Below are 25,958 nucleotides of genomic sequence, written 5' to 3'. Positions count from 1 at the left end.
AAAAAAAATGTTGCCTGTACCTACAAAGCAGTTCGTAAGCTATACTTTATTCTTAAGAACAGGCACTGGCCAATCCTGATACTAACACATTATTAGTGAGAATCTGGCGAGCCAACTAAAAACCCTATGAACTAGGCCCCAGATCATTTTCGCATTAGTTCTCAATGTACAGTCACGAGCAAAAGTTTGGAGATCAATGGTGCCATGAAATTTGTTTTTCTCTTTGCAGCCTCGGCCTGCTGTCTGAAATAATGTGGTAGTACAGCCTGTTCAATCAATGCCATGTATTGAAGCCATTGCAGAGCTATAAGAGATTAATTTTTATTGTTTTTTGCCAACGTTTGATCATGAGTGTGTTTTCTTTCACAAACCAGCAACCAAGTTTACAGCAAGAGCTTTAACAAAGAGGACAAAAGAGACAAACATGCATGATTTGCAATGCTTGCCACACTATTTGCATGCGCACACGCTACAAGCACAGACCAAATGATGGCGGTATCGCATAGTGCACCCCCTCACCCCTTCTAAATGCCAATAAGAAGCACAGAAGCTGCAACCTGTTCAACAGAGGCCGTGGAGAAATCGAAATTCACCGGCTTCATGCTGGGAGATGACACAGTGCTAGTAGGGGAGTCGCTGAACTTGGTCCACTGCCGAGGGAGGGGGAAAGGGAAAAAAAAATGCACTGTCGCCATGCTAACCAACACACACACACGCATGTTAAAGGCAGTTAATAAAAACTAAATGCTACTGCGTGGATGCAAGTTAAAAGAATGCTAATGGCACACGCTAGGTTTAGCTAGGCTGATACATTGCACTGATCAAAAGCTTTAAGAAGTCCACATGAAAGCCACTGGAGCACACTGAAACAAACACCCACCAAAAGGGTTCATAGCAGCCTTTTTGTGTAAAAAACAATTTTGGAGAGGATTTTTAAGGACTTGCAATGTCCGGCAAAGCAATTTCAAGCATTAAAGCACCTAGTGCCTGAAGGCTTGAAAACAAAACACTAGACAGTTTTAGAAAATCATTCCGTAGCGTATGTATGTTAAATACAAGCATATTTTGGGACAGTCGAAACAAAGAAACTGCTAGAAGACAGGGTGGCATCTGGTTCCCAGTGTCAAACCTGTCCAAGAGGAGACAATCCTCCAGCGCACCTCCAGCTGTTTCTATGCCGAAGCGTCTCAAGAGTACAAATGTCAGAATCAACCAACGATCTCACAAAGTGGGAGCTTTAGGCACTCATAAATAGCGCTTCAGGTGAGCCGAGAGAAAGTGAAGCCCAATTTTCTTATTTACAGTAGAACCTCATTCATATGTTATAGGGAAAAAAAAAAAAAAAAAACAAGAAAAACGTACTAACCGGGAAAACGTACCATCCATCGTAACCCAAAAATATGACAGACTCAACTGTAGTTGACATCTACTTAATGCGAAGCATTGTGCGAATTGTTGCGACACGAGGCACGAGACGCCGACGTGCGTTGGGCTGGTGGTGGCTTCGTTGGCCCGAGCCAAGTTGTGTTGTTTTCTTATTGCGCAGCGTTTTAAGACTGCGATGGGAATGCGAAACGAAATCGAGCTGTTGGGCCATGCTGGATGCCACTGGAGTGAAACATCACACCATCATCGTGCCTCCTGAAGAAGGTGACGGCAGCGCGTTGGGGCTATGGCCTACTAAAAGCATGCAGTACGCTTCCAATGGCACTGTGCCCTATGTACTGTGAACCAGATAAGTGAAGATGCTTATCGCAATAGGGGTGGCAGCGATAGCTGTGAACGTGGCATGCAATGACCTGGATGGAGATGTGCAGGTACTGGAACAAGAAACTGAGCGTGCCCACGTTTTCACATGACACGGGTGGGTGGATGGATACTGTTCTCGAGTGCACAAGTCTCACGCCTCTTCTTGTTTATGTGGGATCTAGCGGCTGGCAAACGTATCATATGACTGCAGTTTAGCAATGCAGCGAACGATGGCGTTGAGAGATCGTGTTTTTCGGGAACATATGAACCGGTAAGAAATAAGCGTAACTCAATTGGGTCATCTTTTTGTGTTATTGATTGGGAACGCTGGCGCCGGGAAATTGTACGTAGTGGGATCACATCAACGACATTCTACTGTATTGCCAACCAATATAGTAGAGAGAGCGTAGCCATCAGAACAATTCGATCTGAAGTGGGAGCAGTTTTTGTCACCATCAATTTTGCTAAGCGGAAACACAAGTTCCACTGATTGCTTAGCAGCTCTGAAGGTTTGTCATTGTGCTATGTCATTAACACCCCTTTTACAAATTAGCAACCTTGATGAAGCCCGAGATATAATATGCACAATTAGTAGTAATGGTTGACCTGATGTACCAATACAATGCATAAAGATTGCAAATGTTAAAATAGTTCAGACTTGCAATGGAAAAGGCATCGGCAACAATTTAACAAGGTTCGCTTCGCTATAACACTACAATTACAACAGATCTTATGCAGCTAAGCTTACAGCCACTACAGCTATACAGCTCAAAAAGAGAGATCACACCGGGACAATGGCAGAGTTATATACCAACTTAGGAGGAAAAGCAGGGCAACAAAAGTGGCAACCTTAACACCGCCGCCATGTTGCTACCTCACAGTCTTGTAACATTAAAAATAGTAAAAAAATTTATACAAAACCAAATATTTACATGTAGCATGTATGTATAAACAATGAGCAAAACTCATTCTGGATATTTTTCAGAAAGATCTGATGGCTACTTATAAAATTTATATGAAAAATTTACGCGTTTAAGGGTGCCTGACCTAGGTGGTGCCACCATACTGAGAGGCACTCAGGATTGCATTGACTGCACACCTCATCTGAATAGCATCTCGTCGGCTGCGCCTGCATGCCTGCCCAATGTAGTAGTAATGTGGGGGCTCCCTTGTGGTTACCGATTTTGATGCATGGGCTCTACGGGGAGCTTTGCCGCTGGAGCTAGTTATATTAAATCTACGGACCATAGTTTGGCAATATAAATGTAAAAAAAAAACAAAAACAATTTGACCTCCAAACATTTGCTTCACTTCAGTTTTACGCACAAGGATACCATGCAAGTTATATGTCATCTTGCACATTCAACCTAAATTTTCGATCAGTGGCCGCAAAGGCAATTCTTAACTATTACTCAATACGTAGCACAATCTGTTAATAACCAAACTGTACAATAGTGGTTACATGCTTCGTTTTATCAACATGGTTGCAAGAATCACAAAAGCAAAGGGAGAGTGCACAATGCAATGGTAATGACAGTTAGGCAAAGCAAAAAACTACACTAAGTTGGCACAGACGAAACATCATGTACAGTAGCATGACGGGACCAGGAATGTATTTCCGTCTGTTCCCTCCTTACTCAGCTTATTCTTCTCATGCTCAACATCACCATCAACCTTTTTTTTAAGTTCACAGCAAAACAAAGGTCTCTTTTCCATCGATTTCCAGTAACCTGTGTCCTACACAAGCTGACAGCATCCTATGCTCAAAAATTTCCGAATTTGGTCACACCACCTCATTCTTTGCCATGCTTAATTGTGTTCTCTTTTAGCAACCATCCTGTTCCAGTAATGGACATACGCCCTTACCAGCTCTACACAATGCACAACTTACCCCCAATATCACTTCTCTTCCTTAGTCTCTACTGCAACATCCGATAATATGAGTCCGCTCTCTAATCCATACTGCCCTATTCCAGCCTTTCAAAAAGGCTAACTGCAATTAAATTCCACTTTGGCTAAATTTGTTATAAACAAGTAGTATAAACCACTGAATCAATCTTGGTAAAGCCACAGAGCTGTCAATCGCATAATTTTTTTTTTGTTAGCAGCATTAAAATAGCTGCTAAGTGGACAATGCATGCACCTGGTGGTGTCACTGTGATGCAAGGCCCGGCATGCCACTTCAGATATGTTCCAACATGCTGCCGGTGCCTGGTGCTAAAAGCTGGCCCGTATAGCCACGCCTGGAGAACCACAGAGACCAATTGGAGCATGCAGTAGCCTGAGCGTTTTACACGGATAGAGGGCTCGAGGTGGCCGTGGTATCTATGCTATGCAGCACTGTGGCTTCCAAGATTGTGGGATTATGACAAGGAACTACACTTATGTTAAGAGTCCCTTTCAGCAAGCGGTCATCACTGCTTTTTTTTGTTTGTTTGTTTGAGTATTAAAAACAGCTATTTTTGCAAGCTTTTCGGGAAGTTCATATTTTGAACATCAAATTTTGTCCGGAAGCTCCTCTATAATTACATTACCTTAAAGGGACACTAAAGTGAAAAATGATTTCTTCTGCATCAGTAAATTACCGTTCTACAACACCAAAAACACCACTCTTACCAACGATAAGACGTTTGGTAAGCCAGAAAAAGCGCAAGAAAAAAATACGGGTGGCGACGCCTACCTAAGTTCCCGCACCTGGGGGCTGTGACGTCATGGATTTTGATGGCATCTTCTAGGGCCTACTAATTATATATAGCGGTACAGATTGGCTACATTGTGTTCTAAAGGAACCAAATATTAAACATGGCAAGTTTCGGGAACCTTTATTCAGCCAACGCAGCCCAAATGCGAGAACACACTTTGGAATCCCTGACGTCACGCTGACGTACCGGCACTGGGATTTCGGCGCGAAATTCAAATACTGATACTTTGACCTTAATTTTCTCATCTAATATTCAAACTATTTTTTTGAAATGATTGCCCGCGGGGTTCCCAAACAATGCTTCATGAGTCTAAACTGATCTAGTGTTTCGCTTTAGTGTCCCTTTAAACTAGGCTTTTTATGCGGTTCAAAATTTAGTTGTAACTGGCCTTTACCTTTACACCTGCTGTTTTTTCATACCATTGCGTGTTGCACAGTCCATAGCTGTTTCCGAAACCTCTGCTATGCACAATGTTCGAGCCCAAAATGTCAGTACTGACGCAATGCACTAATTGCATACATTTCTTTTCAAGGATAACAGTAACCTGTCATTCATAACTTGAGAGTGCCTGCCACGAGAGTGCCTGCCACGAGAGTGCCTGCCTGCCATTTTATTCTTGTCTGTCTGGGTATTTCATTCTCACGATCCAGATCTTCACCTACGTGGCCTAGGTAAACATGCTCATTGAATGCTTCAGACGGTTGACTAACAATCTATTCATGCTACTGTACCTTCTTTCTGGTACTCGCCTTGCGTATGCCAAAGAATTCTTTAAAAGTGTCAATACAGTCCTTTCCAGACTTTTTTGGTACATGGCACGACACATGGCAATCACAGAAGGCAAAACTGTGTTCTCTCGTTACACGCTGTTGATGAAATGATGACAAAACCCAGGCTCACTTCTTTGTTCTGTGGCGAGAGAGGTTCTTTCGAAGGGGGCGGTGTGTGGCCTTTGGGGCTGGCTATGTGCACCGGCTGGGTAACAGGATGCGGCGGAACCTGGTAGGCAGTTGCATCCACAGCTACAATGTGCAATAAAGAAAAAGTCAGAACTTTCCATGATGTACGTTGTGACATTGTAGAAGTGACATTGATAGCTAGCACATTATTACTCATGCCAACACTGTTTCGTGCAGCACCAGTTCTAGAAGGTACAGCCACAAGGCAGTGACAGACACACGACCACAGTCACACTACAAAGATCTTCAAAGATAAAAAAATGTGTGAGAAATCAAGCAGGTCCAATTCACTGTGGGAATCTAGGTTATGCAAAGCATTTTGCAGGTACAGTAGAAGCTCGTTAACTTGAATTATACGAAATTCGAACTAATGAAAGTCGGAAAAAGATCGCTCTGTTAATGCACGTATATAGTGCGATGTAGCATGAGCGCGCGCACGCACACGCTACGTCATGTTGGCAAAAGCAACAATGTTTGTAGCTCTAAGCACTGGTGCAGCCAACATAAACGGATGCGGCCAACTCGGTCCGACGTGCCCGATGTCAAGATGGCTCTTGCTCCATCTGCTTGTTTATAACGGCGACTGTGCCAACACACAATGCACCGGGCAGAGAAAAAAGGTGCCCATGCCACTTCGCTGACAGTCACAGAGAGCCGTTCAAAGTGGCGTGTGGGTTGGGGATACTTCTGCACATGCTCCCAAGAGAGCGGGCGACAGATTGCGCGTCGAAGTCTAGAGGGGATGGCACTTTCACTAGTCGCAAGCGACGTGCGCCGATAATGTCGCACTATGAACGAGCCTTTGCGCCGTCGATGATCACTGCAGGAACAAGAGCTGTGCTCTAACATGCGCTCGCGAAACACACCACAGCCTGCTGCGACATTGGTTTCCATTATATTTTCATAGCTGCACCGGTTGCACGCTGCTGAGTTCCGCTATACGTATAGGTGGCGTCCAGACATGTCTCCCAGCGATCTTTCCTTTGAGTAGTAGCCATGAATCTCAAAGGCTATGCTTTTTGGTACTGTGAGCGCCGATAAATGTCACGGCCACCATGTTTTAGACATTACCTGGTGCCGCTTCTCAGCAGAACACCTCGTAGAGTATGAGCATAGCCTCCAAGATGTAACATGATTAAAAGAGAGAGAGACAGAAAAAAAGAAACGAAACCACATAGCACCGCGTCCATGTTTTTATCTTTAAGGTCTTCAGAGAGGGAGAGAACAGACTTGCAACAGAGGCATTGGCCATGCCTGGCCAGGCGCAAACGCATCTCTCTCCAGTCAGGCCTAAACAAAGGGCCGCAAATGGAAGGAGAAAAGCTACATGGCTTTTGCTCGTGCACGTGCTCCCACACACTAGCGCTCTCCCCAACCACAATGGCGCGAAGTTAGAATTATCGGTGGTGGTGCGGATTTCAGTGTGAATTAGCGGGATGCGTTACAGATTGCTTTCTACATTCTGAAGCCCCGAAGAATATTTATGCAATATTTTCAAGTTTCTACCTAGTCAAAGTTTAGGCATACATGGGTTAAAGGGTTCGACGGTGTGAAGCATGTACAGTCAAACCTCGATATATCGAACACGGATATTTCGAATTATTGCGCATATCGAACACTTTCTATATCACGTGGAAAATCGCATGCATTTTTAATTTTTTATTTCGAACGGGGCCGGATGTAAAATGGATATATCGAACTCCGCCGCCCCAGACCAAATGCGCTCTGTTGACAGGAGGCGAGCTTTCCGCAACACTCTCGAAGATAGCGGCGGCGCGATGGGCGTTCCGGACTTTCCGGACTAGGGTGCCTCGATGTCCTCCTCGCCCGGAGCGGCGGGCGAGGAGGACATCGAGGCACCCTATTCCGTACGGCTGCGTACGACAGCTGCCCACATCGGTTGCGCCGAGGGCGCCATTTGAACGTAGCGGCATACACACGCGGCGGCTTGCCCCCGCCGTGCGCGCGTGATCGAGGCGGCCGTGGAGCCAGTTGGAGCGCTTTGTCGGTGCTGAGCCACACAGCATGTGCATTGAGGACTTCGTTGGCGGTGACGACAGCACCGGAACAGTGGCGGAGTTTGCTCGAGCCGCCCATCGCCGCAAGCCGCACCGCACGCGTGCGGTCGCGCGAAATATCGCACGTATCAAACACTTGTGCACAAATTTCGGTTTACGATGTGTAAGGTATACACTGTGCACACAGTGTAAACGGTAATTTGTGCACAAGTGCTGGATACGTGCAATTTTTCGCGCGACCGCAAGCGTGCGGTGCGGCTTGCGGCGATGGGCGGCTCGAGCGTAAATCGGCCCTAACAGACGTGAGATCGCGGCAGAAGTGACTGCTGAGCGGCCAAACGAAGACGCTGCCAAGGCTGATCCAGCAAGAGCTGATGTTACCCCGCTCCCGACTGCAACTGAGGCTGTAGCTGCTTTGGCCGTTGTACGCCGCTACTGCGGCGCAATAGAAGGCACTGGACCGTCTCTTCTGGACCGTTTGGACTATGTTGAGGACGCCGTGGTCAAGCACGCGGTTGCCAATATGAAGTAGGCTACGCTGCTTCAGTACTTTCAGCGAACAAAATAAATACTTTGTTTGAAGCTTCATGTAAGTATCTATTGCGCCACGATTGGTTCATTGATTGATTTGTGCTAGTTTTTGACGCGTTTTCTACGTGATTTTATATATCGAATTCTGGCTATATCGAACTATTTTGCGATCACCGCGCTGTTCGATATATCGAGGTTCGACTGTATTTGTAATTGAACATTGTTCACCTGCCTTGTATCAACCAAGTAATCTGCTGACAGGTCATAAAAATCGACAGAAGATCCTTTCCAGGCCAGCTGGAGGCACCACGTTTGCATTTTTTTCACACAAACCAAACAAACTTTTTTCTTCATTGACATCAGCATGTCAGCTAATAACACACATCAAATATAACAAATGTATCTTCATGTCAAATGCGATCTGTGTAATCAGGTGCAACTGTATTATGGAAGAAAACAGTAGGGCCAGTGCCTTACCATCCACACCCTTTGGAGGCATCTTAGGGACCAGACAAGGTGGCAGGGTGTCCGGAAGCTCTATGTTGTTCCTCCGCAGCACCACCAGGTGCATCGCTGTGCAGAACTCCTCGATGCTCAGAGCACCGTCCTTGTCTACATCCGACAGTTGCCTGCATACAGACACGGTTTCTCGGTCATGCACAATCCACACAATTCTACGCAGGGGCTAACAATGCAGTCGAATCTCGCTAATTTGAACACGCTTAATTCGAACTTCCGGTTTATTTGAACTGACGCCGTGGTGCCGTCAAAGTTATGCGCATTCCAATGGGCGAAAACGCACGGACATTTTAACACTCAAGCATTTGCGACGGTTAATTCAAACATACCGCACTCCGAAGATGCTCTCAACAGCGGACCAAATCAGGCGGCAGCGCCTTCAAACAGCATTGCTCTGACCCTGCCATAGAGGAAAGGCTTAGGAGAAACCCCTCAACGCCGTGTGCTAAACAACTGTGGCGGAACATTTACCCTCTTTCAAATGGCAAGGTGGCCATTTCTGCGCCGTGCCATGATGCAACAGCCACACTAGCAGCAAAACGTACGCCATTGGAGCAGATTTTTAATGGCTCACCACGGTGGCAAGCGAGCCACGAGTGGAGGAGATGAACAAGAGTGGGCCCTACAGTGATGTATGCCCGGGAAACTGGTATCATGTAGACCCGCCCAACTGCTCTATTCGTACTCTCGTCTGGTTCAGCCGGACCGCTTGTTTCGCACTATCATCTGCTCATGTCAGCCCTCGCTCGTGCTTGTTTTGGTTGGCTTAGTTGGTCTTGTTCACGCTTGTTTTTTTACAATGACGCATGTAAACCGAGATGTCCCACTGGAAAGGTTGTTGGAGAAAGTGCGCCACATATGATTCTATACGACAAGACTGACCCTGAATACAAAGACGCGAAGGCAACATCCAGTACCTCATTCTCGTTTGAATGTGGCGACGCTGCAACAGAAGGGAGCACACCAACAGGATTATGATCAGTGGCAACAACTTCGTCATCTTGATAAGACATGATCCATGTTGAGAACGCAGGACGAAGAAGGTAAACGCAGCGCCGATCTGTCACCAGATGAAGGAAAAGACACGCGAGCACGCAGAGGGAAGCAACAGCGGAGGCCCTGTCTTGGTCTCGGCAACTCCGCTGCTCAGCGCCATCCAGCAAGCTGGTAGGAAAGCAAATTTACTTCCCTCCCGCCCTTCCTTGCAACTACGCTCCCCTCGCCCTCCCTCTGAACTTCCTCATCTTCGACGGTCCTCATCCACCGGCGCCGCTAGCCCCGCCTGCATGGGCACTTTCATGGTCCTCACTAGCTGTACGCTTGCGCACCGCGATATTTCCAACTCACACTGTTTGTGCATCGTGCTATGGTGCACGAATACTTCGAAAACAAGTCCTTCTTTTAATTCCAACAAATTTTCATGCCCCTTCAAATTTGAATTATCGAGATTTAACGGTGTTATGATATGGAGACCAGCGATGTCTTGCACTGTGCAACTTTGCACTTGCTTCATACAGACTTGGAAAGCAGGTTACTAATGCAGAAGTAATGCACATTCTACTTGTCAACGTGAATAGTTTGGCTGCATGTGTGTGCTTCTAATTTGACGTCGTAAGCGTAAGCAAGTGTGCTGCCACATTAGAAGTGAAAAACATTCTCAAGTTCCTTGTGCTAATACAGTGAGCTCTTTAAACGGAATCTGAAGGGACCAGGGAAATTGGTTCCACTTATTAGGAATTTCATTTACTGAGAGACAAAGCTGAATACAATTGCATGAATACAAAACCAACCAACCATGAGAATGGTGTTCCGTTTAAGAGGCAGTTCCGTTTAAGTGATTTACGTTTATTGAGATTCCACTGTACTCAAATAAGCAGGTTTTCATGTATCCAATCATTACACCAAACAATTATGCAATATTGGTGCAATTTAATGCCACATATATGATCTTAAATGTAATAATGTAAAAGCTCATTAATTTGCAATTTTGGATAATTCGAAGTAGCTGCCGAGGTCCGTCCAACAATGTATTGAAAGCAATATGTAACGCATCCTGCTAATTCACACTGAAATCCGCACTGCCACCGATAATTCGAACTGCATGGCATCATGGATGGGGAGAGCGCTAAGGCTAGTGGGAGCATGTTGGCGATGCTGGCGTCGCCGCGCGGGTTGCGCAGATTTGCTCTTTTAATCTGCGGCCCTTTGTTTAGGCCTTATTGGACAGAGACGTGTTTGCACGTGGCCAGGCATGGCCAATGCCTCCGTTGCAGGTCGGTTCTCTCCCGCTGTCAGGACCTTCAAAATAAAGATGCGGACGCAGGGCTATGCATTTTTCTTTCTTTTTTTATGTTACATCTTGGAGGCTATGCTCTTTCTCTACGAGACGTTTTGCCAAGAAGTGGCACCAGGTAATGCCTAAAACATGGTGGCCATGACGTTTATGGGCGTTTGCAGTACCAAAAAGCTTAGCCTTTGAGATTTGTGGCTATTAGGCAAAGGAAAGCATTGCTGGGTTACGTGTTTGGATGCCACCTATACGTATAGTAGAACTCAGCAGTGTGCAGTCAGTGCAGCTATGAAAGTACAATGGAAACGAACGTCGCAGCAGGTTCTGGTGCGTTTCGCGAGTGCATTTTAGATTGCAGCTCTTGTTCCTACATTGAGTGTCAGTGGTGCAAAGGTGTGTTTATAGTTTGATGTTTTTGGTGCGCGTCCAGTCACATTATGCCGCTTGTGGTGCACCAGCCGAAATGCTGTCTCCTGCTCTCTTTGGAGTATGTGTACGATGATACCCAACCTACGCTATGCTTTGAACGGCTGTCAGTGACTGTTGGCAAAGCGGCATGGGCACTTTTTTTCTCAGCGCCATGCACTGTGGGTTGGTGCGACAAATACGCGGATGGAGCAAGAGCCATCTCGAATCGGGCACGTCAGACCACGTTGGCTGCACCAGTGCGCCGAACTATACATGTTGTTCTTGCCAATGTGACATAGTGTGTGCGCACGCATGCTCAGGCTACGATGGATTATATATGTGCCTTAACTGAGCTAGTATTTTTTCTGCGACTTTTATTAGTTCGAATTTCATAGAATTTAAATTTTTGTAGCATCCCTGCGGAATTCAAATTAACAAGCTTTTACTGTAAATTATCTTGTGCACGCACACTAGAGTGTGCCTGTCACTAAAGAATTTTTTTTTTTGTGGTTGCTGAGGCACCTCTGTCATTTGACCAAAAACTATCAAGAAATTTCTTGACAGTACTTCACAAGTAATAGTGTTTCACAACAACAAGGAATTCACTTACCATATTTTGGATAGCTCGTGAACAGGAAGCTTTGACTTCTCAAAAAACTCCTTGGCAACTGCACCTGAAAACATTCAGAAGTCATAAGACTTCAAGAGACTGGTAAGAAAACCAAATCTAATAAAAAAATTATTACACTTCAGCAAGCATACATAAACTTTTGATGTACGTATTTGCAATTGAAGTGGGCAATGTTCTAGCAAGGCAATATCTCCTGGACTTCCCAAATGCTGTGACGTGCACTGAGCTTTAGCATTTATCGAACTGTGTCTAAATTGCTTGAAACAGTTTAGGAATGAAGAAACTCTGCAACACGGTTAGTTGCCAATAAATGCACAGAGCAGAGCATAGGTACAATCGGCACAAACTGTAATGCCATTGGTAGAAGACATGTTTCTTGCACAGCCTAGTAAGTGGGCGTGAGGAGTCACGATCGGATGATGAGATGTCAAACATGGCTCACGACACATTGAGTTGTTCGCAAATCCTGCTGCCCATTTTCAGTTAGCTAGGCTGTGCAATAACTAAGTGGTTAGTGGTTCGCATTTCAAGTAGTGCGATAACACATCTGGTACTGAGTGGGGAAACTTTGCTGTTGACAGTGCCTCTACATTTTCCTACTGGTAGCACGGCAAATGCAAGTTGCTAACTGCAAAAATGAACAAAGGACCCTTGCAGAAACCACTGACAAAATTGCCCTCAGTTCGGGCACTGACCAGTGATCTTCCCCCGCAGGTCCGGTTGCATGAGCTGAAACTGGTTAGTGTAGTAGTCACGCTGGTCGTCTGCGATGCTCCAGACGTCGTGGTCATCGTCGCTTGAATGCCGGTCGCTGCTGTCCTCCTCATTTCCCAGTAGCTGCCGGTGCTCTTCAAAGTGGCTCCAGTTTAGCTGCCCATCACCTGCACCATACGGAGAAGATCATTCAAAGGAGTACTGACACATGCTTTCGTAACTGTAGGAACTCTACCGCACACTTCACAGATTCAAATGTAACCATCAACACGACACCGGGAGTGGAAGTGGATAAGAGTACTTTCAACTTATTTACAAGAAAGAAAAAAACATGGTTATAACCCCAACTAGGCATGTATAGTCAAACCTCGATATCAAAGCTCAATATTATGAAGTTGCACTTGCAGAGTAAAACTTGGTTAAATCGCAAATTTCATTAATTTGAGGTATCAAAGTTTCAGCAGTAGAACCAACTTCACAAGTTCCCAGAGCATCCCAGGTGGATAGTACCTTGTTAGTAAGCACTTGTAAGCAAATCGCAAGGAGGTCAGGGCATAATAATGCGGTAATCAGCGCCAGTGTGTGCAACGCAGACCACATGAAGAGCAATGCATCGATGTGGCTCACGGCGCCTCAGATTTGCATGTGTTGCACTGCGTGGCACCGTAAATCTTCGACACCATGAGTGATGGCGCTTAAGAGTGCCCACAGCCGGTGCCCACAAATGAAAAAGAAAACTAAAAAGATACAAATATTCGTGCTGAGCAAAAAGGAAAAGGTCACAGTTTTGCTAGAAAGGCGGAGCATTGATGGCGATAGCAAAGAGACAACTTCACGACGTAAGGTTTGTAGTTTTATCAGTGTCACGCGTGCTCAGGCAAACATGAACAGATCTCACTTGATGACCACGAACTTGCTGTCACAACGCCAGTGGATGCTTGGCACCATGTCTCAGAAACTTGAGATTATGCGACCACAAACACTACATGGTGTGGGAACCCAATGCACATCATGGTACCAACTGCCTTGGCTTGGCCTTTGCACTTGCCGCGGAAAGGTTACCTCCAAGACACAGCGCCTCGCCTGCCTATGGATGTGCCTGAGGAAAAGACGTGTGCGCTAGGAAGAGAGGGCAGATAGGTGTGCGTTTCTACTCCCCCAGCCCCCCCAACACATGCTTGATCATGTTACCAAGTGTTCACTCCCTCCCAATCCTCCTTGCGCAGAAAGAATGATGAGCTCTCCTGTTTCTCCGTGCCCCCATGGTGTTTCCTGCCTACGTGTGCTAGGAAGAGAGGGCAGATAGGTGTGCGTTTCTACTCCCCCAGCCCCCCCAACACATGCTTGATCATGTTACCACGTGTTCACTCCCTCCCCATCATCCTTGCGCAGAAAGAATGATCAGCTCTCCTGTTTCTCCGTGGTGCGACCCATGGTGTTTCCTGCCTACTGCATCCCAGAGCGTGCTTTGACGGTGATTTTGCCGCTCAAGCTTTTCCAGTGAAAGGACACTTGAAATTATTTAACTCAGCCGACATTTTTATGCTTATTTTGCTAGATTTACTGGCCATACAGGCTCCAAGTAAGTGCTTAAAATGGCCGAAAACTTCGTTGTCACAAATTGCTTCTTTATCACGTAAAAATACACTGTTTTCAATGAAACTAAGATTGCAAAATGAAAATAGAGTAAAACCTAGGTGATACAAATCTCAAGGGGTTGCGTAAACATTCCTATCACCAAGAAACAAATGAAATTAGCATGTTAAAAAGCCAGAAACTCATTTTTTGAAATTTATCCATGATGGAAGAAGCCCCGGATGTCCTTCTGGGTTTTCTTCTTTGCCAGGTCGACCAGTAGTGAATTGTGGAAGTTATACGCAAACTTCACAAAACCGGCTCCGCGAGAACATTGGATACAGCACAGTGCGAGCCTCATGAGCGGCGATACGTGGGAGACTGCCAGTGCCAAACCGTTTTTACTTCGTACAGTGCGCTCAGTTGCCGCTGTGTTATCGGCTGCCTTCTGCTGGTCTTCCCCCGAGTTGCGAACATGGAAACGGTCCGCCTGCCGACAGGCCTCGGTGTGCTAGGCGGAGCCTACTTGGCACTTTGCTGCCAGCGGTCACGGCCGTCACAGCTCGCTTATTTGCCGGACCGTTTCGATTCAGTACAGTGCATGCAGTTGCTGCTGTGTTATCAGCTGCCTTCTGCCAACCAACCTCGATGTGCTCGGCGCAGCCTCCTTGCGACTTTGCTGCCAGTGGTCATGGCGGTCCTGGATATCTCATTTGTATCACACGAACCAGCATGGGGAAGCATTTGGGACATCCAAAATGCGGCTCATAGTATACAGCGTGCTTCGGACAGGGAATCGTATCAATTCATATCACCCCGAAATTTGTACCAGCCATGATCGTATCACTGAGGTTTCACTGTAGTTTACTACATCGCGAATTTTGTTAAACTGAGGCTTATTATATCGAGGTCTGAACATAGTACACACAGAAGTGTGTTTCAAATACAGTCGAACCCCGCAATAACAATAGTGCGAGACAATGTTCTCGCTAGAACAATATATTTTCATATCTCTGCCCAGAGAATTCAATGCATTTTGCATCTCTCTACAACAGAACTTCCCGAACTGCAATCCTGCATCCACAAAATTTGCCCGAACCGGAGTGATGCTAGCAGAGTACAAAAAGCGCTCAAATGCATTTGCTCTCCATTTAAATTCAGTAAAATATTGTCGCAGTCCACTTGTGACAATAACATCAAAGCACAGAAAGCGATAGCTAGTGCTGGAAGTACAAAACAGTCGCCCTTTTGTTTTTTTAAATCTCCCATTTCAAATGGCAAGGCAGGCGCAGCTGCATCGTCATCAACCTCTACCGACATGTGACAATGGCGTTTGGCATACCATGTGCAGTTCATAATTTGCGGGTGAAAACGAAGTCCACCAAGAACGAAAAAATCCATGTCCCACCCAATGCTGCCATGCCACCAGCCATGACTGAGATGAGAGAATACATCTCCCCTGCTTCAAAGTGCTGGTTTCGTCCTGTCCAAGAACGCTGATTTCAGTATTACCCAACGGGCACCGCGTGCAGATTTGGTGCCGCTGGACGTAGGTTTGCCCGTGGGGCTGTATCCTCAGTTGATCACTTTCACAGCTACGATCACTTTTGCAGGATTTTACGTAACTTGGCACAGGATGTGTTGATATCTATAGGAGACAGCGTGCACTGGAGGAACACTGTTGCACATAGAGGCTGAGCTGTCCGTGATCTTGAAACAGTGATCAACGCTGTCGCCCGCAGATGTGCCCGACGAGTTTATGGAAAATCGTGCAAGAATGACTGCAACAATTCTGTCATCCATAGATGCCAACGTGTCTCGTGCCAAGTTAGGTGAAATCTCCCGAAAGTTATATCAACACCATTGCCTGTACTAGATGTTGACACGTCGGCGCCGAGCTATGCGAAATCTCGCAAATGTGACCATATCCCCGAAAGCAATTGAACGAGAGTGCGGCCTTGCAAGTCAACTTTTCGTCCGGAACGCTATTGTACACAGACGCAGATCCATCCGATGGTCAGCTATGCAGTCTTGCAAAAGTGATCGGATCTTTGAAAGTAGTTCCATAGCCTCGATCAAAAATCGCGAATGCAGGCAAATGAAATTTTGACAATAAAGTTTAATTTTCCATTTACTGTCTGTGCGGTCTCATTTCCCAACAACGAAATTTCTGCGAAAGCAAACTTTTTTCCCTTTCCCTGCCGATTTTGTTATCGAAGGGTTAAACTGTAGCCCCTTTTAGCATAGTGTGATGCGTGCAGGAATCGCGGCAATGCCGATCAGGAAATGCCTATCACTCTATGCTAAAATAACAGGTGTGCGCTGCTTTGCACTGAAGGGCCAGATGAGTGCACGGCAGGCAGCTGACACATTGGCAGAGCAAAGGTGCGTGGATGGACATTACTGTTGTGAATAGGCCCATAGGACCTATATGTATTTCCCAGAAAAGCCTTCTTATTGCAGTTGGACTCCTTTTTTTCACAATCACTCTAATTCCTTTGTGTTGCACTATACTAAGTCTTTGCTGCTTGCAGACCTGTGCCCCTTGCCACCGAGAGGTTGGCTTTTTCGCAGAGCTCAGTTGACCGGTGGCTGAGCTGACCTTATGCACTAGATTCCGTCATGACGGGAGCAGGTCAAGTGGCCTAAAACTAGGCACACGGGTTGGATAAAACTAACGCAGAGAATCACATCTGCTCCTGCACGGCCAGCCATATATTCAATTCGTTTTGCACGTTCACATCATATTTAACGTTTCAGCAATTTTGAATACTTGGTTTTCAAATCAAGAGCAAGTCAAGGGCAAGCCTGAGAGACCACAGATAATGGAAGAAATTTTTTTTTCACAGCCTAGAAATGCTGCAAGAAAATGGGTAGCCCATGTCCGCACGCATTGCTAATGCAATGTACTGAAAGAATTTTACTTTGCACAGCTGTGGCATATGATAGTCAAAACTTTTAATGGTCTCTATACTTATGCTCCTGAGGTAGCACTGAAAATTCTAGCAGTCCATGCCACAGTTATTTGCTTCGCAATTGTGCTATCTTCACAATCATCAAACTAGGTGCCACCAAGAGCTTTTGAAAAGCAAGGGCAGAAATAAAAACCGCACCTGTCTGGTTAAATTTGGTCCACGTCTTGTCGGAGCTCGTGTGCACTTCAGGGGAAGAGTCCCGTGATTCCCTAGGGGGCACCTGGGGGTAGCCAGCCACAGCTGGGCCATACGGCTGCACCATAGAGAAAGCTTTGTTATGCACTTGCACTAACAGGCAGTGAACAGCTAAGCAAACTTAATGAACAGCAAAATTTTGTTAATTTCTCAGGACCAAAATATAATTGCATAATCCAAAATTGGTATAGTCCATAACAAACCAAAATCAAAGCACCAAAATGAAGGCAAGACCTTCTTTGTTTACACCGATTACATTAGGCTCAACAAATTCTTGTTGACTTTCTCGACCTATATTTCCTTTAGAGGAAGCTTTAGTTCAGAGCAGACTCCAATATTCCTATTTGAAAATTGCAAAACACAGAAATGCTTTTATGAGGCGGCCGCTGGACCAGTTCGAATAAAATTTCTTGTACTTGAGAGGAAGTTTAAATTTTAGAGGGTCTAAAAAGCAGAATTTTAACTTAAGGCCTAATATTTTTTGTAAAAATTTCCACAAATCCAAAAATTAATACAGAAAAAGAAAATTAGGCACTAGGTTTACAAAAACACAACTCTGCACCAAAAACAAATACATGTTGCAGTTCTGTAAAGTGCATCTGTTAAAGCATCTAAAGCAGACAAATTTGATATGAATTTGATATGAATATGAATTGCCAGCTTACATGAAATTTTTAACAGTTTACAAGGCTTTTGTAAAGTACTAGAACTCTGAAATTAGCGGTCTACAGCATAGACCGCTTACAGAATAAGTTGCTAGAGTCACATGTGGACATAAAGCCTAAAACTCCTAATTTGTGGAACACCGCTTAAACTGACAGCAGCCAAGGTTGCAAGCGCGATATCAGCACTTCATGACGATGCACATAGCGGCAGACGCACACAAACTGAAGAGCCAATGCCACCAAAAAGTGAAAAAAAGTGACAAAAGTGGCAAAAGCACACATTCAGTGCGGACGGCGCACCGCTGATACGCAACCCCCGTGCACCCGCATCATGCTGCAGCCGTTTCCCCCCCCCTCTCCTTGCTTGTTCGCTCAGCATCTCCTCTTCCTCCTCCACATCACCTTTATTGCTCTGCTCTACTATCGGCTGGCACAATTTGTTGAGAAACGCAATAGCGTGTGCAGAATTTTCCCACATAAGGGACATTATAACCGCTATATCGTATCGCGCAACTGCACTATAAGCGGTAAGCACATAGATGTTCTACAGAGAGTAAGTGGGAGTCAGAAAAGGCCACATTATAGCTGGTTATGCACTACAAGCAGTTACATTATAAGTGGTCTAAGCTGTACTTCAAATGGTGTACAATACTACAATTTTGTCTGTTTTAGATGCATTATTAGGTGCAGTTTACAGAACTGTGACATTGTTTCTTATTGCAAAGTTTTTAACGCGACAGGGTTAAAGGCCCCTCACCAGGCCCCATAGCAAATTTTGGTTATATGCTGGAAGTTCTTGCGTGTCTTCTAGGGAGCGTTGTGCCGCAAAAATTTTTCAAATTGCCTCATTAATAGCCGAAATAGAAATATTTCAGTGCCGCTAGCCTGTGATTTCAAGAGACGAGCTCCACTACCAAGCGAGACACTCTCTCCACTTGCCCTGCATTCTCCCATACCAGACCTTGAGGATCGCGTGACATATACGTCACGGGCCCCGCCTTCATTTCTTTTTTTCTCCTTGCCTTTTTGCGGTGCGGCTCACTTCTGCTGATGGCGTCACGTGTGAGCAGTTGTGATTGTCTCATTTCGCGCAACACACGATTTTGCGAGCTGTACAGGAGGATAGCTGACTAGTGGTATAAGTCAGTGCTAGAGGAATACCGAGGCAGACACAACCAGATCACAGAGCATGATCCCGCACTGGAACATGGTGGAAAATGACCTAGTTTGAGTGGCTGCTAGCGCGACTGCACAATGTGGGAACAAACCGACGAAACGGAAGTACATGTCTCTTGATGCAGTGCGAAAACAGAAAAATGCAAACATTCAGTTCGTGTGTTTTATTATTTCTCTAAGCTTTAATTCGTCTATTCAAGCAACATATTACACAAATAAGAGATGTTGCCTTCAATAATTCTCGAAGTCACGTGTCACCACGAACGACGTCACAGCACAAACACGTGTATGCAGGCACACTAGCATGTGTATGTCTTCCTCCGGCTTGGAACGTGGCGGCCGTGAGGAGAAGGGAAAACGGCGTTCAGTTTGAAATTTCAGATCTTTCTGTGGCGCATAGCGATTTAATACTTTGCATAAACAATCGTTATCGTGCAATGTATGCTTTGCACTTCTCAGCTCAAAATGGCCAGACCTGGAGGGGCCCTTTAAGGGCCCCGTGTAGCAGAACGTCTGGCGTTAAACATCCGGCGTCGGACGTCATTTCCGGAAAGAGATTTTCGGACCCTCCATACCAAGGTCCTCCATGTGGCACAAGGAAGTTACTGAACAAACTGAATTTCTCAAGCTAAAATACGTAGAAAAATCACAAAGTAAGACTTACTACTTACAGACATGATATCGTGGAATTGTCATTTCAATACAACCGCCGACTGATTTTTCGGACTCCAAAAATTCTAACATGCTTGACTATTCGTTCTGCTTCATGGCACCGCCATTCTCCCCATAGACCATAATGTATAACAACTGCCGAAAGTTCAGACACCTTGCAACCTCTCGTCTGATTTTTCGGACACTCCTTGAGCCAACTCAATCGACAGCACCATGCACCGACTCTGACCGGTGCATGGTTCGACTTGCTGAACGCCATTTTTGTTTTGAACGGAGCCTCCTTGCTGCCCCACGAAGTGGCGCTACTGCAAATCCCCGCTCATCATCACCGTTTCTGCCTGGTTAGATAGAGTGGCTCTACAGCAGTTCCGGTTTCAGCTTAGTAAGCCATGTCAAGACAATCCAGCAGCTGATTCGTTCCTTTGCACACGACGCTGCGAGTAGGCCCCATTTTTCGTTTGTGCGAGTGGTGTCGGCATGGTGGTGTTTGCTTTGTGTGCTGTGTCGAGGTTCCAGTGATTCAACGCAGCATACGGAAACATCGCGTCAAGTGTCTAATGGCGCCGACAGTGCCCGCGCAGACTGCGCTGGGAAATGCCGGCAAGCGGGTGCCGGGAGGCCTAGGATTTGTCGCCTTCCGATGTGCTCCCTACTGACGTGGAAAATGTTCTGCCGAGACCTGCGCAGTGGTTGCATTGCGATTCTGGACACCGTCTCATTTGACAGTTTCACAGGTGCTGACACTGCTGTACTGACATGCCCACAACTCAACGACGGGGAGATCATTCGTCAGGCTTCTGCTGCACCGCCGGACAACGATTGAGTTGGAAGATGACGCACCATGTGCTACGCTGCCGTCGCATGTGGAGTGTGTACAAGCAGTGACTGTGCTTTCAGCCGCCTATAGTGACCGTACGACCCTCTCAGAGATTCAGGCTTATCTGATTGCGCGTAAACGGAACAGCGTGCAACGGCGCATTCACGATTGCTTCAACCCTACTGCAGAGCCGGAATAAGTGCGTGGAAATAAAGGATGTTTTTTTTCTTAATCTGCTTTTTCGGACATTTCCGCAGTCCCCCCCCCCATGAGGTATGAATAAACGGTCGGCGACTGTACCAAACAAATACTAGACAGTTGGTGACAAAGTAGAATGAATTTATAAAGGTAAAGGGGGAAAAGGTAGGATTCACTAGTATAGACCGTTGACCATTACATCGGTAATATACAAGTTAGCAATACAGGCAATCAAATTAAAGCTGCAAGCATGGGCAGAGAATAATGGCATTTTGGGAGAACTTCAGAACGGCTTCAGAATAGGTAGGCGTATGGATAATAACTTGTTTGTTCTTACTCAGTGTATTGAAATATCAAAAGCAGAAATCAGACCGTTGTATGTGGCCTTTTTAGACATTGCAGTAGCCTACGACAACTTAGACCGCAACATCTTGTGGGATATTTTGGAAGCGGAAGGCCTAGGCGACGATTGCTTACAGCTTTTGAGAAAGATTTACCTAGAAAATACCGTTTGCGTTGAATGGGAAGGGATGAGGAGAAAGTTGATATCAACAAGAGACTGAGGCAGGGGTGCCTGTTATCCCCACTGCTGTTTATGATGTACATGGTGAAGGTGGAGAGGGCACTAGAAGGAAATAAAGGGTTTAATCTCTCATACAAACAGGCAGGTACAGTAGCAGAGCAGCAGCTTCCAGGTTTATTTTATGCGGATGACATTGTGTTGCTAGCTAAAAAGTAAAGTGATTTGCAACGTCTGGCTAATACTGTATTTACTCGCATAATGATCACACTTTTTTGTAAACAAAAATTGACGCAAATTCAGGAGTGCAATCACTATGCGGGCGAAATTTTCCGCGAAAATAAAAAAAAAATTTTTTCATCCCACCTTTGCTGCGGGATGATAACATTTCAACAAACAGGCGGCTGACGCTGTAACAGTGCAGGACACCAAAACAAAAATGGCGGCTGGTGGAGCAAGCCGAATCCGCCGAATGCGATTTTTTTTTTCTCGTGAATACATTTCATGCATTGAAACAGTTTCTTCCCTATCAGTGAACAATAATATTAATATCGGCAAGTTTGCGGCAATAACGTAGCAATTTCCAATTTGAGGGGACAGAAACAGATGGGCACGCTTGGCTGCCAGTGACATAGAAACCACGGCGGGCATGCTGCGAAAACTGAGGCATTTGTCTTCACTACTATCCTAATATGGCACATTTCCGCTAAGTGTGGGCGAATATCTTAGCTGTGTTAGAAGCGCCAGCGTATAAAAAGGGTATACGTACTTCTGACGTATCAGTGTAAACATGGCTACTATCGTTTCCACTTGCGATTTGTTGCGTGCCCACGAGTGCGGACGAGAGGAATCGAAAGGTGCCTTTTTTTGTTGTTGTTTTGTTGACCACAACCATTATAGAGCCTACAAATATTAAAGCCAAAGCAAGTTTGGTTGTAGCATTGTTTTTTTTTTTTTCATGGGAGTGCTGAAAGTTATGTAAGGAATGAGATGGGGCATCTGCTCAAGAACATGGTTGGTGCATACAAACCGCTTGGTATGTCTTGAAGAGTTGTTCGCGTAGCACTCAAAGTTGTAAGCGCGATCATCATTAGCTCGATTTTGCACACGACATATCGCTGCGGCAAGTTCGAGGTGCGTTTATTACGTGGGAAAGAAAAAGAAATTGAATTTTAACGTCAGAATTTAGGAGTGTGATCATTATGCATCATATCTGTGGACAGGAAGGCAAGAATTTAGATTAGAAATTTAGCATTAGAAAATCAGGTGTTATGGTATTCAATGAAAACAGTGAACAGACAGTGGCAATACAGGGCCAGGAAATACACCTCGGGTAAAAGAATATAAATACCATGGTATAGGGATAAACGAAGGCAATACAGTCAACGTCCGATTTTTCGGACCCTCTAGGGAACGTAAAAACGTCCGAAAATTCAGGCAGTACGAAAAAATGAATGCATGCAAAAAAACGCACCCTTTTTATTTTTTTCTCAGATCTAGAGGTAAAGGGCGAAGTAACAGGCTTCCGAAACCCTGCCACAGCATCAGTGAAGTGGCTATAAAAAGAGGCGTTCAAAAACTCTGTATGCAGCCGACTGCCGGTTTATTATGTACATGTGCATCGTCGGGCAGCCGGTGTTATTGCTGCAGTGGCTTGAAGAACTTGCCGATTGTTGTTTTGACGGCGTTCCGGTTGCATGCGATCATATTCGCCTCGATCTGAGCAAGGGTCATGTCAGCACTGTACACCGATGAAAGCGTCAACAGTGCTCGCGTCAACTCGGCGCCTGTAGGTGGCACAGGCATTGGCTCCTCATTTTCAACATCGGAGTCTTCTGAATCCCCCAAAACCCGACGGACTATTTCCTCGTCAGTCAGTTCTGCGCGGAAATCGAGCTCGTTGTCAGCGTCAATAAACTGTTCAAAAGTTATTTCCGTGGGTATGGAAACCCCAGCAGAGCGGAGGTCGTTGATCACGTCGTCCGACGGTACTGCTTTCCGCGCTTCGATGCCACCGGCGAGGACGACGAAGACGGAGTGGGCGCCATTGAAGGCAAGCGAAATCCTGAAGTTGCGAACAGTGGAGTTCGCTCACGAGCGTCGAAGCACCTAGGCCTAGCGTCGCAGAGCACACTTGACACAACAGACAACCACACACCACGCTAGCCAAAATGTGGCCTGCGCAAACAAACAAACAAAATGGCGCCGCTCCGGAAACTCCGCCGGAGGCGGAAGTGCGGCGATGAACATTGCCAGCGTGGCCAGACCAAATCTGTGTGTGACGACTAGATTCGGCTAGTTGTGCTTCAAAGCGGTGATATGCTTCGGCTGCAAGTGGATTTCCTTCTCAAGGGCGCTGCGCGAGGAGCCAAAAATTCCTTCCGTTCGTCAAAAAGTCCGGAAAATTGGACGGCGGAGGGTTCGAGCGTCCGAAACTTCAGATGTCCTTATACATTGATTCTATGGGGCTCGTGACGGTGCCGCGAAGACGTCCGAAATATCAGGCATGTCCGAAAATTTGGGCGTCCGAAAATTCAGTCGTTGACTGTATATACATGGAAACACAGGAAAAAATAATAACAGTAAGGGGGAAGAGAAATGCAGCCATAATGAAACACAGAGCGCTATGGCGACACAATAAGTACAAGGTGTTCCGAGGTATGTGGAAAGGTGTAATGGTTCTAGGACTTACATTTGGAAATGTGGTTGTTTGCTTTAAATCAGGGGTACAATCAGGACTCGATGGCAACCAAAGATCAGTGGGACGCCTCACATTGGACACCCACGGGAAGACTACAAATAAAACTGTGCAGGGTGATATGGGCTGGACAAGTTTTGAAGTGAGGGAAGTTCACAGTAAAATTGATTATGAAGAATGACTGAGGAAAACGGAAGAAAGTAAATGGGCTGGGAGAGCGTTAAGATATCTGTACCAGAAAAACACTGATTCACAGTGGAGGAAAGGAACTAGGAAGCTTACTAGCAAGTATGAGGCCTGTATGGTGGGCAACACAGCAACAAAGAACATCAAGCGGAAAGTCAGAGAGGCTGAAATAATCTCATGGGTGGCGGCAATGGAAAAGAAACCTGCCATGAGTAACTACTTAAGAGGGAAAAACGAAATCAGGAAAGAAACAATTTATAACTTGAAGGGAAGCTCATTACTTTTCGAAGCGAGATCAGGATGCCTTAGAACACACACCTATAAAGCGAGATATAAGAAGGAAGAAGAAGCATGTGCTTGCAGCGGTAAAGCTAGGGAAACAATGGAGCACGTTTTATTAGAATGTGAAGATATCTACCCAGCAATCAATTTAGGCACCACTGGCCTCCTTGAAGCCCTTGGGTTTAGCGAGAGCAGGGGGAAAGTAAACATGTCCGCAATAGAGATTAGTAAGAGGCGACTGAAGATTGGCGGAAGAAAAGCAGGGAAACGACAAAAAACGGAGACATACAAAAACAAAGTTCAGAAATTTGTTATGGGTCAGAAATTTGGTCATAGAAATTCATCTTTTTTTTCTTCTAACCTAGGTAGGACACTAGGCAGTATAATAGCAAGAGTTTGGCGGCGCAACCCACTGCCCCATTCGAAAAGGGACGCTCATAAAATCCATCTAGCCATCCATCGCGGCCCATGCAAGAGGCAGTGTTTCTACCAGAAAGCCCGTATTCGTGCATAGCGTTCGCCACCAGCGTTTCCCCGTAAACATTACAGTTACGTACGCGCCAGTTTCCAGGAAGCGTGAGAAGCATCCAGGGATCTTTCAATGCTATCACATTCCACTTTTAAAGGCAAAGCTTAAGCGTCCTCCAAATTTTTTGCTAATTTGTAAACTTAATATACGAGTTTTTGAATCCTTATGAGATGTAGTCAAGGGTTCTACGAAAGTTTGTCTAGTCAGATAACATGATGCTGAAGCTGCATTCGCTGACCGAGCCAAGGTAAAAAACAGACATTTTGGAGCCTGTACAGGTTCCTTGGTCCCAGCCAACTGTGACCAAAAACCCGTGAATTGTGAACAAGGAACCATGTGGGTCCTGAAATATATGTTTTTCAGCTCTATTTGGTCAGTGATTGCAACTTCATCACGAGTTTTTGAAGTTTTTCTACTTTCTAGAACTTTTCTAAAACGTTTGCAGCCGAAATAGAAAAAAAATATTTCCTGGAGTCACTAGATTGTAACTTTATACTCGGAGAAAAGTATAAATAAATAAAAGTGCCTCACAGAAAAGCCAGCTTCACAATTAGCAATAAAGGTCCAGTAATGGCCAATGACAGGTGCAGCCAGACAGTGTTCCACTATAGGAAGGCTATATTTCTGGGGTGCACAAAGCTGCGAGTTCGGCATAGTGCACTTAACTGGTGTCCACTGGTGCTAAGCCTGATGTTGCAACCTCCCTCCCCCACTCATACATGCATGTAGGCCACTATTTTACACAAAACAAGCACCTGATGTTGCGGTGACAGTTCAAGGTCCTTGAGGCTTGGCTGCCTGGTTGCCTTGTTGTGGCTTTTTGATGGTGGTGGCGGCAGCTGAGTTGGGTGGCCAGCTAGACGACAAAGGAAAGTGAAAATCAGATCAAGCTATGCAGTTTTGTTTATTCTACTTATTGGTTACTGCCGTCCTGAGTGCCAGGCCTCAA

At 45.6% G+C, this 25,958-nt stretch overlaps 1 protein-coding gene across 5 annotated transcripts in view; it reads right to left on the bottom strand.

The window, feature by feature from the left end:
- Positions 1-25,958, bottom strand: part of Reps (RALBP1 associated Eps domain containing) — a 71,215-nt gene that overhangs the window by 34,069 nt on the left and 11,188 nt on the right. For 4 of the 5 annotated variants that reach the window (XM_055066495.2, XM_072288829.1, XM_050171926.3 and 1 more), the window contains exons 5-11: positions 25,765-25,865; positions 17,210-17,324; positions 12,503-12,688; positions 11,787-11,850; positions 8,437-8,588; positions 5,352-5,473; positions 558-650 (exon numbers count right to left, since the gene is read on the bottom strand). In XM_055066495.2, coding sequence (XP_054922470.1) covers positions 558-650; positions 5,352-5,473; positions 8,437-8,588; positions 11,787-11,850; positions 12,503-12,688; positions 17,210-17,324; positions 25,765-25,865 — 833 coding nt within the window. The remainder of the gene's footprint in view (positions 1-557; positions 651-5,351; positions 5,474-8,436; positions 8,589-11,786; positions 11,851-12,502; positions 12,689-17,209; positions 17,325-25,764; positions 25,866-25,958) is intronic. The other variant, XM_072288830.1, reaches the window with a different exon arrangement.

Source organism: Dermacentor andersoni, chromosome 6 (genome assembly GCF_023375885.2).
Source record: "Dermacentor andersoni chromosome 6, qqDerAnde1_hic_scaffold, whole genome shotgun sequence".
NCBI classification, from domain to species: domain Eukaryota; kingdom Metazoa; phylum Arthropoda; class Arachnida; order Ixodida; family Ixodidae; genus Dermacentor; species Dermacentor andersoni.
Note: the sequence above shows the minus strand (reverse complement) of the source record. Positions and strands in the feature narration are given on the sequence as shown.